The sequence below is a fragment of the Colossoma macropomum genome, unplaced genomic scaffold (genome assembly GCF_904425465.1).
Source record: "Colossoma macropomum unplaced genomic scaffold, Colossoma_macropomum, whole genome shotgun sequence".
In the NCBI taxonomy this organism is placed as follows: domain Eukaryota; kingdom Metazoa; phylum Chordata; class Actinopteri; order Characiformes; family Serrasalmidae; genus Colossoma; species Colossoma macropomum.
In genome coordinates, this window is record NW_023495907.1 from 7939 (window position 1) to 25000 (window position 17062).

Below are 17062 nucleotides of genomic sequence, written 5' to 3' on the forward strand. Positions count from 1 at the left end.
GTTGACCAAGACACAATAAGGTTAATGTCAGGTGTAAACAGGCTGTGTGTCACATGATGTGTACAGTTACAGTGTCACAGTGTTTATTTGTCATCAGAAATGTTTTGATGAGATGCTACATAGTAATGCTAAATATTCTGGGCCTCAAAGCTGAGCTGAACCAAATCATCCAACTGTATAAAGTCTTGTGCTGTGTTTGAGTTTATTTTACAGTAGAGAAACACAGAACCTTCATAAAAACCTGATTAATGACGTGCGAGTTGATTTAGAATCGTTCAGTACAGCATTATGATTCATCTAATAACTGATTATTTCTCCACCTCTAACACAAACACAGGTACTTCAGTGATCAGACTAGTTACTCATAGAAAATAATCAGTATCACTTCACACAGAGACCACACGACACATAAATAAACTCATCAGACAACTGACATAAACCTACATAACCATTTATAAACTCATTAAATAGACGTTGTCATTGTTGCAGACCTACAGCACCATCTGCTGGACAAATGTTCAGCTGAGCTGCTTTAACTGAGCTGTAGGTTTGTAAGATCAGGTAAACAAGCCTGTTTTGGGACATTGATTTTAAGTGTACTATGCAAAAGGCTTTTAAAGATATCTGGACAGTGAGTGTGTTTTATAATACATATAAAACATAAATAGAGATAAATGCTGACTGCCCAGATCAACAGCTTCACATCTCATTTTCTCAGAGGGTCTAAGACTTTTGCACAGCACTGTATATGTGTTTATATCACACATGCAAATAAGCGACTGTGACAGTCCTACTTTGGGAATGAAGACAAAGACTGAGCAGCTTATCTCCTCCTAAAGATGGCAGCACCCATCAGTATGTAGGTTAGAGGAGCACAGAGAGAACACAGACAGAAGAACTCAGGAGAACCCAGGTTTGTTTCCTGTCCTCTTTTAGATTTAGAAGTGTTTAAGATACTCACTCCCACACAGACTGACGAGTAACTGAATGAATCTTCTTTACTGTGTTCTTACTTTGATTGTGTCTGATCTGGAAACCATGTGGACCCACACGTTAATCAGACATGTGCAGTGACTCCATGAGCTACAGATCAGACTGAATCTGAAAAGGAAATCACAGTTAGTTACTCGGTCCGTGTTCCTTCTGTTCATTTGACCTTCATTTCAGAAAGCGGTACTGAAAAACGGCGAATGGGTCGATTCTCGTTCCTGATTCCAGTATAGTCAGTGGAAAAATCAAGAAATACCTTCGCTTTACAGTCTCACAATCTAATCATACAATCAAATAACAAACAACCAGCAGTGGAGGAAAGGGTCGTACTCTAATGATCCGACTTTAGAATTCAAGCTGAAATAAAGGTGCAGAGCGCAGGTGTCACAGAAATCAGGTCTGTGGTTCTGGTGTATCTGATCTGGTGTATCTGATCGTGTTTGTATATTTGACCTGTACAAACTATATGAGAAAGAAACGATATAGGGAAGAAACTGAACTCCTATCATTTGACGGGGGCTTCGTGCCCAGATCAGCTGCTGACGCGCTCAAGTTCAAGAAGTGTTCTGTCAGTGTTGTGCTGAATATGGACACCAGATTCCATTCTGTCTTTCAGTCATAGTGACCAGTACTGTAGCCTCTTGGTGAAGGAGACCCAGGAGAGCCTGTCATTCTGCTAGAGAAGCGCTCTTTACTGACACCAGCAGAAACGGCTCAAACAGGGCAGCCACTGAGGGTCACCTCCCTCCCTCACCTTCATGGGAGACCCTTAACCCAACTAACTAAGCACACCCAGGCGTGTGATTCAGACCATCATAAAAAACGCTCACAGAAGCGAAATGAACACAGAGACCCCCGGCGCCCCTCTAACGCGCCTCTAAGATCATTATTAGATTATTAGATTATTATTAGATTATTATAAGACACATTATTAGAAAAACAGTATGAACACAGGACAGCGCGCATGGCGGGAGTCAGTTTTTGCTAATAGAACAAAGTCAATAAATACATTTAAACGTTATAAAGCTCTGAGTAATGCCGGATCCAGGCTGACCTTCTCAACACTCATGTTCGATCTTTCCTGGCCTCATCATTTTTAACTGCGACCGCCTGATTTCTGAGCTCGACCACGGGTTCGCCCCAGATAGCGAGCATACATCGGTCCGCTGGCTTCATGGGTTCGCCCCAGATGGCGAGCATACATCGGTCCGCTGGCTTCATGGGTTCGCCCCAGATAGCGAGCAGATATCGGTCCGCTGGCTTCATGGGTTCGCCCCAGATAGCGAGCATATATCGGTCCGCTGGCTTCATGGGTTCGCCCCAGATAGCGAGCAGATATCGGTCCGCTGGCTGCATGGGTTCGCCCCAGATAGCGAGCAGATATCGGTCCGCTGGCTTCATGGGTTCGCCCCAGATAGCGAGCATACATCGGTCCGCCGGCTTCATGGGTTCGCCCCAGATAGCCAGCATACATCGGTCCGCCGGCTTCATGGGTTCGCCCCAGATAGCGAGCAGATATCGGTCCGCTGGCTTCATGGGTTCGCCCCAGATAGCGAGCATACATCGGTCCGCCGGCTTCATGGGTTCGCCCCAGATAGCGAGCATACATCGGTCCGCCGGCTTCATGGGTTCGCCCCAGATAGCGAGCAGATATCGGTCCGCCGGCTTCATGGGTTCGCCCCAGATAGCCAGCATACATCGGTCCGCTGGCTTCATGGGTTCGCCCCAGATAGCCAGCATACATCGGTCCGCTGGCTTCATGGGTTCGCCCCAGATAGCGAGCGTATATCGGTCCGCTGGCTTCATGGGTTCGCCCCAGATAGCGAGCAGATATCGGTCCGCTGGCTTCATAAGGTCGGCACCCCGCTGATGTACGCACTGCTGGTCCACCCTCGGACCACCAAGACTGCTGTCCTGCATACAAGCTCTAAGTAGTTTTTAATCTCCTCAAACAGATTTTAAAAGCACAGAGACTTTTATTCATAAAATAAACTTTATTCATAGACAAACATTACAAACAACTGAGAGAGAAAAAATAATGACTAGGCCTGAAATAAAATGATTCTATAGACCATGTTGTTGCTGACGCTGTACTACATTAAAATTATTTACCAAACTAGTTTATGAAGAATAACTAGAGAAAGGAAGGACGGAAAAATCAGTAAATCGGACTGTTAGTGGAAAATGAGCGATGATAAGAGGAATTTTGTCTGATACTCAGTACAGGTTGTGAAACCACGCTGTCTCTGCAGTCCTGTTTCACCAATCACGTCTTTCTGCCGTGACGTAGCATGTAAAAGACACTCATTACCCGCTCGCGCGCATTAATAAAGCTAGTGAGTTTGTGCTTCTCACGTCTCACCAAGAAATGAAGAGGAAGAGTAAAGGAGGCGCTGAGAGAGAGAATAAAAAAGAAAAGCGCTCGAAGAAGAAGCTGCTGATCATGAATGACTGGTTGACTCAGCAGAGGAGCGACAGGTCATGAAGTGTGTATAACAACCTGGAACAGTTCAGGTGACTGAGCTGGTACTTCTGGGGGCAGTTATGGAGGGTATTTTGTATTCCTTAAACACATATAAGAACCCACACTAAACACATATTTATGCAGATGCAGTGGCCGTGAGTGTGTGTGGCCTCTAGTCCTGCATGATTCCCGACCTGAACAACCATCCCAGTCCGGCCCTGTGAGGCCGCCAAGTGCTGGAGTGCGGGGAGTTGGGGCACAAAGGGAGGGAGTGTATGAGCACTGCAGTGTGTAGTCTGTGTAAAGATCATAATCCCATTAAAACCATTTGGATGGTGATGTGGCTCCACATACTCTACACACCTCTACTTGTCCATAGGAGAGTCTGACATGACCTCTACATTCTGCTATTAGAGAGGGATGACATCCTCTAAATGTTATAGTTTTGGATACAGGCCTAAAGGGGAAATGTGATTAAGTCCCTACATAGACAAAATACTTTTTTAAACAGTTTGGACTTACAGCCACTTTGACACAATATAACTGGAGTCTATTTACCACATATTCAACCTTAATGATTAAGATCCGAGTATTCTTGATCGTTTCCATTTAATTATTTCTAAAAAATTTTATATACACTATTTATCAATATTCACTCATTCTACTTAGAACAAAATGAATATATTTGGAATTATTTATTCAAATGTTTCCATGTGAAATGATGGACAGTCTAAAAAACAGAGTGCTTAGTTCTTAGTGCAGAGGTCTATTCATTTACATTCTTATTTACCAATATTAATGCTATTCATAAACATGGACAACACTTTGTTAGAACTTTTTTCACCAATCTACACGTTAAATGAATGATGAATAAATCCATTTGTGTTTACAGATGTTAAGAAACTTAGTTTGACGCTTTGTGGTCACCTACAGTACAACTGTGGGTTCGGTAAATATTATTGTGTTTAGCCTACAGACGATTAAATAAACGCTGTTTCATCTTCGTTGTTCATCAAACTCGATTTCATGCATATAACAGCGGGATTTCTACTGCATCCTCTTCATCAGCTACAAAGAACGCATGACGCAGCAAGATCCGCCAGCTCACATGGGTTTCTTGTGGCGACTGTCCAACTCGATGGCTCTTTTCCACCCTCCTCCTCCAACTGCAACCGGCTGCTCTCGCTGACCACCAAGACGAGGTGCAGTTCATCTCGAACAAGCCTGGTATGTTTCAGGTTAGGGTGCAAAAGCAGGTGTTTATTGAATCTCAGTACTCCAAGTGAAGAAGACAAAAATAATAAAAATACAATTATTCTGTGCAAAGGAAAAAGAAAAAACGAATTTGTACAACTTAATAAGAATAGTCTATTACGCCAATCACAATTTAGCAGTTTTTGAGCACCAACCATATTTCATCAAACTCTCTACCAGACTAACTCACTCAGCTTCCTCTAGGGCTTTTATAGAGCCAAACAGGAAGTGGTGTGACATCACTTCCATTTTTTTAATTCAGAAAAAAATCGCTATAAGAAAAAGGAATTTATTGTTTATTTAAAAAGTTGATTTCAGTTTTTCTGTGGGCAACTATTATTTGTATTTATAAACAGGTGGGCCTGGAGGTAGAAATGCAACGTCCTTTTGCTACATTAGGCTTGTGGCTCAAGTGCAGAACTAAAGAAGCAAACTTCAGACACCAAACATGTCTTGGCTGAATACATTTGACTTTTTTCATCCAGTCAGGCTTAGTTTGCACAGTCCTTAAATGAAATATAAGTAATAATATAAGTTATCTTCATGGGTATCTTCATTTAGGTATTTAGCATGATGGAGTCTTCCCGAATCATCTGAATGACAAGGTCATTAAGGAACCAAAATATGAGAGTTGCTACGTTAATATGCTAACACTGCTGTGCACATGATGTTAACCGACATCATAATTTCACCAAATACCCCAGCAGGCTTTGTCAGGTGTGGTAGTTTAGAGACTTTAGCAGTTTACGCTGCAGTTTGAGTAGCTGGTGTTGGTATAAACAGTGCTCACTTGTTTTTTCAGTGAAATGTATGTAGCATGTTAGCATGTACATAGCATTATGTATATTCAGACTCCTTAACAACCTCATCGTTTGGAGGATCCAGTGACACTCATTGGAAAATGTACTCAGGGAAAATGTTTGTTCACCACAGGCTGAAACAACAAAGCTGTTTATTTTCCTTGTGCAGCAGAAAAGCTGAGTTCACTAGCACCGGCATGATGCTGAGAGCAGAATGACTTGAGTGGTCAGTGTGCCTGATGTGACTGTCATATGAAAACCAGAGCTAAATATATCAGATGTGTGATTTGGGGAAGTGCAGTCCATAAGTATTTGGACAGTGATAGAGTTTTTGCTCTGTGTTCTCTGTGTTTCAACCCACTTGGAAACTGGAACAGTGCAGAGTGCAGAACATTCATTTTAGATTTAGAGGGAATTTACAGCTACACTGGCTCATATTACTACACTGGCTTTTCTTTCCTTGAATGACACTGAGTACCATACCGGTGAACCCCTCTACAAAGGAGTGACAAAGGGCTGCTGTTTGCCACGGCCTTAAGTAGAGGAGTACATATTTGAGTACATAGTAAAATAAAAGCCTGGAGGCGAGACGGGGTGTGTGGAGTCAGTACAGCTTAGAACATATCATTTCAGTGGATTATGGTTCAGTTATGTTCCCTGACTAAAGGTACTGAGATGGAGCCTTGAGGGTCCCACCCCAGTGACATATAGTTTAACTGATATCCTGTGATCAGTATGTGGGGATGTAGGAGCACCAGCTGTGTCTGAACAGCTGAATGAATCTTCTTTACTGTCTTCTTACCCTGATTGTGTCTGACCTGGCAACCATGTGGATCCACAGGATAATCAGATCTGTAGGTTAATGTAGTGACAACACAAGACCACCAGGATCAATCCTGAAAAAGAAGCTGCATTCTACTGTTTGGGAGGATGATGATGATCGTAATTATTATTATTATTATTATTATTATTATTATTATTATTTATTTATTTATTTTTTATTATTATTTATAATCATGATAGTAAAGTCTCTCACTATACTGGCTGATATTTGCTTATTTTAACATGATCTGCCAATATAGAAAGGTAATTTCACATAATACTTGAAACAAGTTGAAAATGCTGAGAAATATGTTTAGAATATTTTTATTATTTAAAATTTTTAAATACAAGGAATTCTAGTCACATATTTACTGTATCAGTGTATTTATTCTACAGTTACAGGGTGTTTCACCAAGCAAAAACACACTCACAGCCAAGACAAATGATTTTGAACCTTTTGTCTAAATGTCTGAGGCTTCTGCACAGTACTGTCTTCCTGTGTGTTTGGTCTTCTGACTTTTGAAGTCTTGTAGCTTCCACAGTGCATTTATCAGCCATGTTCCTTCTTCTTGTTCTGTAATATCTCATGTTTTGACCCTTTCTCTGTTTTGTCCATGTTTACTTGTGTACTGACCCCAGGCTCTGATAACTGAGTGTTGGACTGAGCCTAATACGGATCTAAAATGACTCAGTGAACAGAGAAAACCCAAAACACTGTAGTTTGAAATAAAGATGCTTTGGTTCCATTTTAGTGAAATATTTTATGAAAATTCAATCGAGGCGTGCCTTGCTGAACTAAAGTCTGTAGTACGTTTGTAATTTGTGTACATTGTACACTGTGATTTTAGATCTGTGTGTCACATGATACAATAAAAAAATGATACTCTAAAAAAAAGCTATTTAGAGTAGAAATTGACCCAAGTAGAGTCATTTTCATAACCCAGTGCTGGGTCAATATTGAACAAACAGCACTGGGTAGTACTTTTTACTGTATTGCTGGGTTAAATGAACCAAAGGCTGGGTTGTTTTCTTCGGTTGCTAAATTTGAATAACTATTCATAAAAATGAAACATCACTTTTAACCTCCAAAATGTAGTGATTTATTTATATATTTATATACAGAGCATATTAATTACATAAAATCCACTGAGTGTAACATGGGAAATACTGCATATATAAAACTATGTATAAATAATAATTATATATTCATATTAAAATGTTATTTACCATCCATTTTACAATTAACATCAGTAAAATATCACAGTTAACACTTCTGATAACTGCAAACACCAGCAGTGCATTTAAGAATAACAAGCATTTGTCAGCACTGGATTCCCAGTTACAATTTCAACATTACAACGTACAAAGAATGTCTTAAACAGACGTCAGCCGCTCCAACACGTCCGCTCTGCTCCACAGCTCGTCTGTTAAAGACGGCAAAAGACGGATCATCTGCTACAGCTGAAACTAATGGATCAGGTCTGCTGACTTTTGTCTGAGACAGGAACTCCACCATATTAGAACCAACCTGTGGTGAATACAAACAAATGCAGCATTAATAATAATAATAAATTACATTTATATAGCGCCTTTCACAAACCCAAGGTCACTTCACATAGCATGGGCAAACAAACAAACCAAAAAAAAGAAAAAAAAAATCCTAAGCTGTGAAGGAGGAAGAAAAATGCTGATTAAAGAGAAAAGTCTTTAAGTCAGATTTGAAGGAGGAGAAAGAAGAGCAGTCCCTGAGGGATTGAGGAACAGAATTCCAGAGTTTGGGGGGCATGGCACTGAAGGACCTCCCTCCCAAAGTGGAAAGTCTGGTGCTGGGACAGCAAGTAAGTTATTACAAGAAGACCTGAGAGAGCGAGAGGGAGTGTAAGAGGTCAGCAGTTCTCTGAGGTAGGGGGGCGCAAGGTTATGCAGGGCTTTGAAAGTGAGTAGTAAAATTTTAAACTTTATACATGACGGGACCGGTAGCCAGTGTAGCTGAGAGAGAACGGGGGTGATGTGAGCTGAATGCTTAGTATGGGTGAGAACTCTGGCTGCAGAGCTCTGAATGTACTGTAGCTTTTGTATAGACTTCACAGGGAGACCAACAAAGAGGGAGTTACAGTAGTCAATATGGGACATAATGAAGGCATGAACCAAAGTTTTTGCATCATTATCGGTCAGGAACGGGCGAAGATGAGCAATGTTACATAAATGAAAGAATGCGGTCGTAGTGAGGAACTTGACATGCAGATCAAAATTAAGTGATGGGTCGAGTAAAACACCAAGATTTCTAACAACAGGTGCAGGCTTAACGAGCAGGCCATCAATACTAACCGAAAAATTGGATGATTTTGATAGTAAAAGGTTTAGGGCCAACCAGTAAGACTTCAGTTTTATCAGTGTTTAGCATGAGAAAATTATTGTGCATCCAGAGCTTTAAATCAGAAATCCAATCGATTAGTGTATTGGGAGGGGAGTCTGAGGGTGTGTGTGTATTGAGATATAACTGAATATCATCAGCATAACAGTGAAACCACCTCCATGTTTCTACACTTACTGTCCATCTTGTCAGCTCCACTGACCATATAGTTTCACTCTGTAGTTCTACAGTTACAGACTGTAGTCCATCTGTTTCTCTGATACTGTGTAACCCTGGTCTTCAGTGGTCAGGACCCCATGGACCCTCACAGAGCAGGTACTATTTGGGTGGTAGGTCATTCTCAGCACTGCAGTAACACTGCCGTGGGCAAAAAGATGACCAATATTACACCCAGCAACCACACATTTAATTCAGCCGCCTTTCCTCATTCGAAGCATCGTCCAATATAAGGACGTTCTGCTTATCAATCTCTTCAACTAAGACAGATTCAAAAGAGAGAAAGAGATGAAAGGGTGCTTTAGCAGAAGTGCTGGTTGAGGTTATGCATTTCATTACGAATGCCAATATAGATGGTTTAAAATCATATCAACCGAATGCTAATGTGAAAATTATTAGGGTTACATGAGATCAGTGGCTGATATACTGTTTGTCAACAAATGTTAGAATGGAATTATGGGCCTGATATTGGTTTTAGTAGCTGATCGTCTGTAGAGAATTATGTTCACAGTACTTCAAACGTGGATTCTCTTATTAAGATGATCAGATTCTAATATCTCTATCAGGCCCAATAGTCCTGATATCAGTGGAGGACTGTGTTGTAAAGGACGCCTTATTTCAGTGTTTTCTCTGCTGTAACGAACTTCAATCAGCTAATTAGTTAATAAACAGGGATTTCTTGAGCTGAAGTGGGTCTGTCGAAGCAGGAAGACACAAACATACAAGGCAGGGGTACTCAGGAGCACAACATGATCAATAATTCAGTATAACAACTAATATATATGTTTTTCTTCGTAATTAACATTGTTGCATGTTTATTATATGACTATGGTGGGTCTGTCCGATACATTCTGAATATCTTCCTGTACCTGTTGTGTAAAGGCCAGTAGGCTCCCTAATTCTCTTATCAGTCTTGGTTTGGTGAGCGTGGGGCCGTCAGCGCTCGTCTAACCAAGTGAGCAGTTAAAAACACTCTTTGTGCTGATCATAAACTGCTAGATTACTGTGGATTTGTAATGTGATGCTGTATAACCAGGTTTTGAGACACATATTACTGTGTCCCCTTGTACCAACTCCTGCACCGTTACGTTAATTATTGAATGTGTGATGTCACTGATGAAGTGCGTCTGTGTTTGATCAGGTTTGTGTGTAGCTTCATTGATGAGTCGCTGCTGCCCCTACAGTTTATTGTAGCCCACCAGGCTTTCTGTGCCAAAGACGCCACTGCACTGCTCGTAAAGAGGAACACTTTAGAGATCCTCTGAGATGTAAACAGAGTGGTTTGGTGTGAAATGGTTCAGATTTCGTTACAGTGGTCTCACAAAGCAGTATTTCTCAGTTTAGCCAGGTAAGTCACACCTGTCTAAGAGGAAAAGAGCTGAGGGACTTTCCTATTGGACAGTTCCCAACTTTGGGCCCCCACCATGGGGTCACCATGTATACAACACAAAATATAGCCATTTTGCTGACTGTCCAAAACCATCAGTGAAGCTATGTGGGTCTTCTGAGTGTTATATCGATTGTTGATGGTAAAAAAGTGGTAAATTTGAAAATAAAAAGGATATCTGGTTCCTTTCACCACCACAGTGAACAACTCAGACAGGAAGTTTCTCTAGAACAGAACATTTCACAGCAAACCACTCTGAATGATTTTGAAAAATTTTTGAAAAATCAGTGGAATCCCCCTCTTAAGTGGTGGGATTAAACTCCAATATCTTTCAAAGAATTTACGTTGTCAAAGGTTTGTCTATTCATTTCATCATAACGTGAAGAACCTTAAAGTGACTCTCAGACACCCTGTCCACTTAAAGGGTGAACTCCACTGATTTTTGAAAAGTTCTACATAATTAAACAGTGTGTGTTGTCGTCATGGCGACCCCTGGTTCACTACTGTAAAGAAATCTGAACCATTTCACACCAAACCTCTCTGAATCACTCTGTTCACAGAATTAACAAGAAATTCAGAAAAAATGGTGCCACTGTGTAAAGTGATTGAGTTCAACCAGAGCATATGAGGTGCAAACTAAGGGTTGTACTGGGTTTATGGCATCGGTCACATAAAGGAGAGATGTAAACAGGTCTATATGTCATACGCATGTGTCACTGTAATCATTTATTATTTATATATTAAAAATAAAATAAAGTTCAATGAAGGCATATCTTACTAAACTAAAGTTTGTAGTTTGTTTGTAAGATGTGTTTTAATCAGTTTAATGTGATTGTGTATGTCATATGGATATATCACATTAGCATTATTATTATTATTATTATTATTATTATTATTATTATTATTACATTTATTTAAGTTCTAGTAGTGCTGTAGTACAGGTGGCAGTATGTTTCTGTGCTGTGTCTCAGTAAAGTTATATTAGGTTATGGCTGAGTTTGTAGTACTTTGTAAAAGTAGCAGTATGTTTTTTAATAAAGGCTTTAAAGGCATGATACAATTCCACCAGGTTACACTGGTAACATTTTTCTACACTACAATGTGTTGTAGGGTTTAGACTGTCTACTGTGTGTAGACTGTGTAGACGTTTAGACTGCCTGAACTGCTAAATAGAACCATTTGTTCAAATTGGAACTTGTTCCTGTGCTGCGACCCGATCTTTATCAGGCCGTAACAATATGAGAAGAGTGAGGTGTAACAGTGAAGTGGGTGTGGAGAATCAAACACTAGTCTGAACTATTATGTTTAAAGCTGTGTTATTGTACTAATATATGAGTACAAACAGTGGATTCTCACACCAGCAGCAGACGTCAGGAAAGGCCTCGGCCAAAACAACAAACAAACCCACACTAACTCTGTGACAACTGAGAATCAAAAACTACAAAGTACACACAACAGGCAAAACAGCAATACAACAAGGAAGTGTCCTTCTGATCAGGGCGCCTTTTAAGCAGGTGGCAAAACACAAGATATAACATACAGGTATTGATTTCCACAGTGGGAAAGATTGGGAGCTTTGATGAAGTATAATGACTGTAGTTTGTTCTCTGTTTCACCACGACTTCGAAAATTTGAGGTTTTAGGAGGTTGTTTGTGAGTGGTAGGAGGGCGAAACCCGGATATCCGCTAAATATAAAGTACCAATCTAAGTTTACTGTGTACTTTAAGATCACAGATACACTGGCTTTGATTAACAGACTAGATTTAAAGAAGACTGATGAGTTTTCGACGACAGAGCGTCACCAGATCTGTTTGTCCACATTTTTACACGAACAAACACAAACTGTAAACGGTTCCTCTCATGTCCCAGTCGGCCCCCAGTGTTCACTTAAAAGAGCCGGATCAGAGAGTCGACTCAGACCTCGGTGTGGTGCCCAATCCTACTTCCCCGTTCTGATCTTACTTCGTCTGGTTTCCGGTTATACGATTCGCAGTGTTATTGGATGACTCTTACGTCTCTCAGCCGTCAGTCAGCATCTGTGGGAGGACCCTCTAAAGGCATAGGTCGACGCGTATTTGCCTGACTTTTTGTAAACTTCAATACTTTCGTAAGCAAGCACAACTAAGCGACACACAACTGGATTAAACCATAACGTTTATATATAACTGTACTGGCTGGCATGATAATGAAAACATGCTAACTTGCTAACTCTGGCCGAGGGTCCTCAGGAAGTGAAATCAGGGTGGGTACGGAACACAATTCCAAAGAGTCGACTCGGTGAACAAGTCGCAGTTAATGTGGATTTCAGTTCGAGACGTATTTCATGTTTACTGATCTGATCTCTGTAATATACTCTGAAATAATGCTGACGATGTTTCATACATCTTTACTGCTGTTGATGTTCTGTTTTCTTCCAGATGTTTTTGGAGGTAAGTTCTCCGTCTGCGTCTGTATTAGTCAAGTCAAGTCAAATGTATTTATATGGCGCCTTTTACAACAGATGTTGCCACAAAGCAGCTCGAGAGGAACCAGACTCAAAAGGGGAACCCATCCTCCTCTGGTTGACACCGGATAACAGCACAGACACAAAACAGTATTAGCTGAGGAGTTAGTTTAATTTTTAGCGAGTCAGACTTCGACATAAACTAGGAGTATATTATACTGTATTGTTGGACTCATATTTTATATGTTTGATTACTGTCAGTAAATGAGCACACAGCGGTTAAACTGATGTGGAGTCTGATTATACTGCATTATCAAAGCCGATCTTTTCAGACAGACAGTTCCGTTCAGTCTGATATGGGGTGTTTGTCATCATTAAAGGCAGAGAATGGCAACTTTTAAAGCTTTGATGAGTCACGCCTAAAGATTCCCCACAGTACAGAAAATATAACACTGTGTGGTGTTTAAATGTAGTAACATCAGGTAAAACAGGAACTAAATACTGCAGTCAAACCAGCTTTCTTGAGTGTGATAATACTACACTAAGAGTCACGCCACCTACAGACCCGAGGAAAAAACCTCACTTCATATCAGAACTCAAATTCACAGCCTTATAAAATGGTCATTTCTAATAAGTAGTTCATAAAACCAAGAGATATCAGTTCAGAGGTCATTATGCTACGTTTATATGAATTATGAAGTGATCCTATCATACAGTCTTTAAAGTATTATTAGTCAATTTCCTTACAATTGTCTGCATCTTTTAATTATAAGTAAATCTAAAAGTATAATAAAATGGTAATTTCTAATAAGTAGTCCATAACACCAACAGATGTCAGTTCAAAGTTCACAATACTGTGAACTTAGGAAGTTATTTTACTGTGCTGATGTTCTAGTACAGGCTAAAAATATAATAGAAACAAAAACACAGATTTAATTTGCTCTGCTTTAAGCTTTAGCTCAGCTGTAGCCGCTTTTCTCGCATCTCCAGCAGGAAACCTTTCCATAAATGTAGAACAGTTTCTTGCAAAACGTTTCTCAAGTCACTTCTCATTCACTGAGGCACCAGAATGTAACTGCTAGACCATTTAAGGTGGAACAGGTAAATTCAAACAAGCTGGTGAATGAGAAGCGACTTCACGTTTGTTTGTGTTGTAGAATAAACATATCAGGAAACCAGGAGTGATTATAAACATATATTCGTCTCCAAATTATTGATGTTCATCTCAAATCTTTCTCTTTGCCTTTTCGTTAGCTACTCACCAGGTGAACTAGTGGTTATACGCTAAATTAACTCCAGCGTTTAAGACCATTTACTGTTAAAACTCTGTTTGGTCAGTAAAACAGCCGCAGTTTGCCGACCCCTGAGCGAACGTATGGAAGCACTTTGGCTTCTATGGAGCTGAAGGGGAAAACCATAGTCCGTTTTCACAGTAACATGCGCAGTGAATGAGAGCCTTCTAGTTCATTTGCCACATCACTTCCATTTGATTTATTAGTAAAAGATATTGGAAGTAAATGCATCGTGGACTATTATAAATACTTTAGAAGTACCAAGACCCCACACAGTGATAAAAACAGAAATCCTGTGTAGAAAAAAAAGGTGCATCGAGACGCATCAATAATCGTTTTATAATCGCATCACAGCCTCTGAATCGTAATCGAATTGAATTGTGAGGTGCCTAGAGATTCACACCCCTAGTCGTTTTTAATAAGGAGTCCATAAAACCAGCAGATGTCAGTTCAGAATATATTATACTGCCGACGTATGAGGTGTACAATTTAAACTTAATTTAAAACTTATACATACGTGAACTTCAACGGTTATCAGTTCAGAGTCCATCATTTGATGCTCATCTGAAATATTACGTGATTCTACAGTAGCAGTTTTTAAGCAACTGTCACAGAATTTCCAGAATTAGAGTGTCAGAAGCGCAACATCAAACGAGGACATCGGAGACGAGTCATGAAACACAGCGAGGCTAGAGAATACAAAAAACACAACTACTCAATGTGTCGCCGATAAGAAACACGTTCAATTTCACATTCATAAAACACTAAACTCTGAACTGATATATATTATTAATACATTATCAGAAATGACCACTTTAGAATGTTTTAGTTTCACTTACAATTGAAGTTCACCAACAATTGTGGATAGTTGGTCTGCCCATGACTTAAAGACTATACTGTAGAATACTGCTCCATTCAGCACAGTTTACTACTGGGAATATATGAATTTTTACTTTTATCATCCATCTGAAATAAAATACTCACCTTGAGGACCCAGAGTAGAAGCAACTAATCCACACAGTAAAGTGACACAGACTGTCTTCACCACCCCATGATTACAAAAAAAGTCATTTCAAGAGCGAGTGTTCTGTTTTTGTGGTTAGAGCTCTTTTCCTGTGCTTGCAAAAAAGCAGACTGCACCATACCTACCTGCACGGTAAACTTCCTGAGTGAGGGAGGGACAGAAGGCTGAAAAGAAATCCACAAGAAACAGAAGTGTGTAAACACTGGCTATTGTCTTACAGACAGTTGCTAACCTCAGAAACACAGGCGTTCATATGACTTTAGATCACCACTGAAAGGTGTGGCACTGTATCTTTGTCTGAGTTGCTGAGACTGAAATTCAAAGATGAGTCCAGAACTGTGGGGGAATCACCCACACAACAATGTGGGAGTCCAGACTACATAAAGGATATAAAATCCTTCACAGTTCTCACAGTAGGGGACAGCGGGGCACAGCCTACACATTTTGGATTTGGCAAAATAATTAAAAAAATATTTAAGCTGCAAAAATCATGTTTTTATACAAGCAACATAAACATCTGTGCTACAGACAAACACTTTAACCTCCAGTCAGTTTAACACCTGCTAGAGAAGTCTGGTCAATCAGTGCAAACAGAGTCAATTCAATATAATTGTTTTAGAAGTATTTGCCAAGCCTGGTCTGACTAATCAGCTCAGTAACACCCCTTACAGAGTGAAAGAGGGTTTGATCGAGCAGAGAGAAGCTAAATTGACCAGGATGAGGATCCAGAAAAACACTACTTTAGAGAAAAAACTAAACAACAGCAGTTATCTGTTCCTCTGCCATCTGCTCCTCACACACTCAGGCAGCCAGTGCTGGGCATTAATGGCCCCTTTCCCTAATCAGTAAGGTAGTACCCAGCACTTCTTGAGTGAGGGGAGGGGCAGAGAGCAGAGGAACATGAAACTGCTTTTGTTTTGTTTTTATCAGGACTGGTTTGCTAAGAGAAACCAGCCTATAGCACACTTACCAACTGATGAAGGTGATCTCTTAACTAATGTGGAGCTCCGCCATAAATGTAGAACCTGAAAACATTACAGCTCACTGCTTAAGAGCATCCCTGATCAGGTGTTGAGAATGGGTAGAGGTGCCTCAGACCTCATTACCAAACTCATTACCCTCTCTTTCAGTCAGTGATAGTCATTTTGAAAAATAAGTCTAATAAGTTTATTAGTAATTGTATTGATAAGGCTCAGCATTCCTTATAATATGACAGTAACTAGATCTCCTCCTATGTCAGAGAATCTCTAGTGGAGTGTTGGGACACCACAAGACATGTTTCCAGTGAGTCAGAGCAGAGCAGGAGGCGGAAAACAGGTTTAGTTCCTGTTTTCTCTGCAGCAGTGTTTTTTCTGTGTTCCTGGATCCTCGACCCGTCAGTTTTGAGCTCTCTTTGCTGTATCAGACCCTCCGTCACTCAGTGAGGAGCTGATAGTGAGCTGATCAGATCAGGAGCAGGTATAGATGGAGGGCAGATCAGTGAGTTCAGATCAGAGCTGGAAACAGAGAAAACAGATATCAGATAACAGAGGAAACAGAGACTTTTCTCAAATCTAAATGAGAAAATGTATATATGTATACATATATATATACATATATATGTATACCCCCCCGTGGAGTTGGTGTATGTCATGCCCATTGAGTTCACCAGGAGCGGCTGACCTGGCCTCCTCGGTGCACTGTCTCCCTGGCCGGCACCCACTCCCCCAACAAAGGTCGCTCGCTACCTGGTTGATCCTGCCAGTAACATATGCTTGTCTCAAAGATTAAGCCATGCAGGTCTAAGTACACACGGCCGGTACAGTGAAACTGTGAATGGCTCATTAAATCAGTTATGGTTACTTTGATCGCTCCACACGTTACTCGGATAACTGTGGTAATTCCAGAGCTAATACATGCAAACGAACGCCGACCACTCTCTGCTCTCTCTCCTCACCGGGAGGGTGGCAGGAAGCGGGACGCGTGCATTTATCAGAACCAAAACCCATCTTTGGT

At 40.5% G+C, this 17062-nt stretch overlaps 1 protein-coding gene and 1 long non-coding RNA gene across 3 annotated transcripts in view; one reads left to right on the forward strand and one right to left on the reverse strand.

The window, feature by feature from the left end:
* Nucleotides 1-7406: 7406 nt before the first annotated feature.
* Nucleotides 7407-8955, reverse strand: LOC118803485. 2 transcript variants are annotated; one of them, XR_005006866.1, is made up of 2 exons: nt 8907-8955; nt 7407-7858 (listed from the first exon to the last, which is right to left on the reverse strand). It is a non-coding gene; the product is annotated as an uncharacterized LOC118803485 (long non-coding RNA). The 2 variants fall into 2 exon arrangements; XR_005006867.1 differs by having other exon boundaries at nt 8882-8933.
* A 3355-nt stretch (nt 8956-12310) lies between these two features.
* The window catches only part of LOC118803482 (H-2 class I histocompatibility antigen, alpha chain-like), a 17220-nt gene continuing 12468 nt past the window's right edge, over nt 12311-17062 (forward strand). Inside the window, exon 1 of the mRNA XM_036563975.1 lies at nt 12311-12371. Coding sequence (XP_036419868.1) covers nt 12311-12371 — 61 coding nt within the window. The remainder of the gene's footprint in view (nt 12372-17062) is intronic.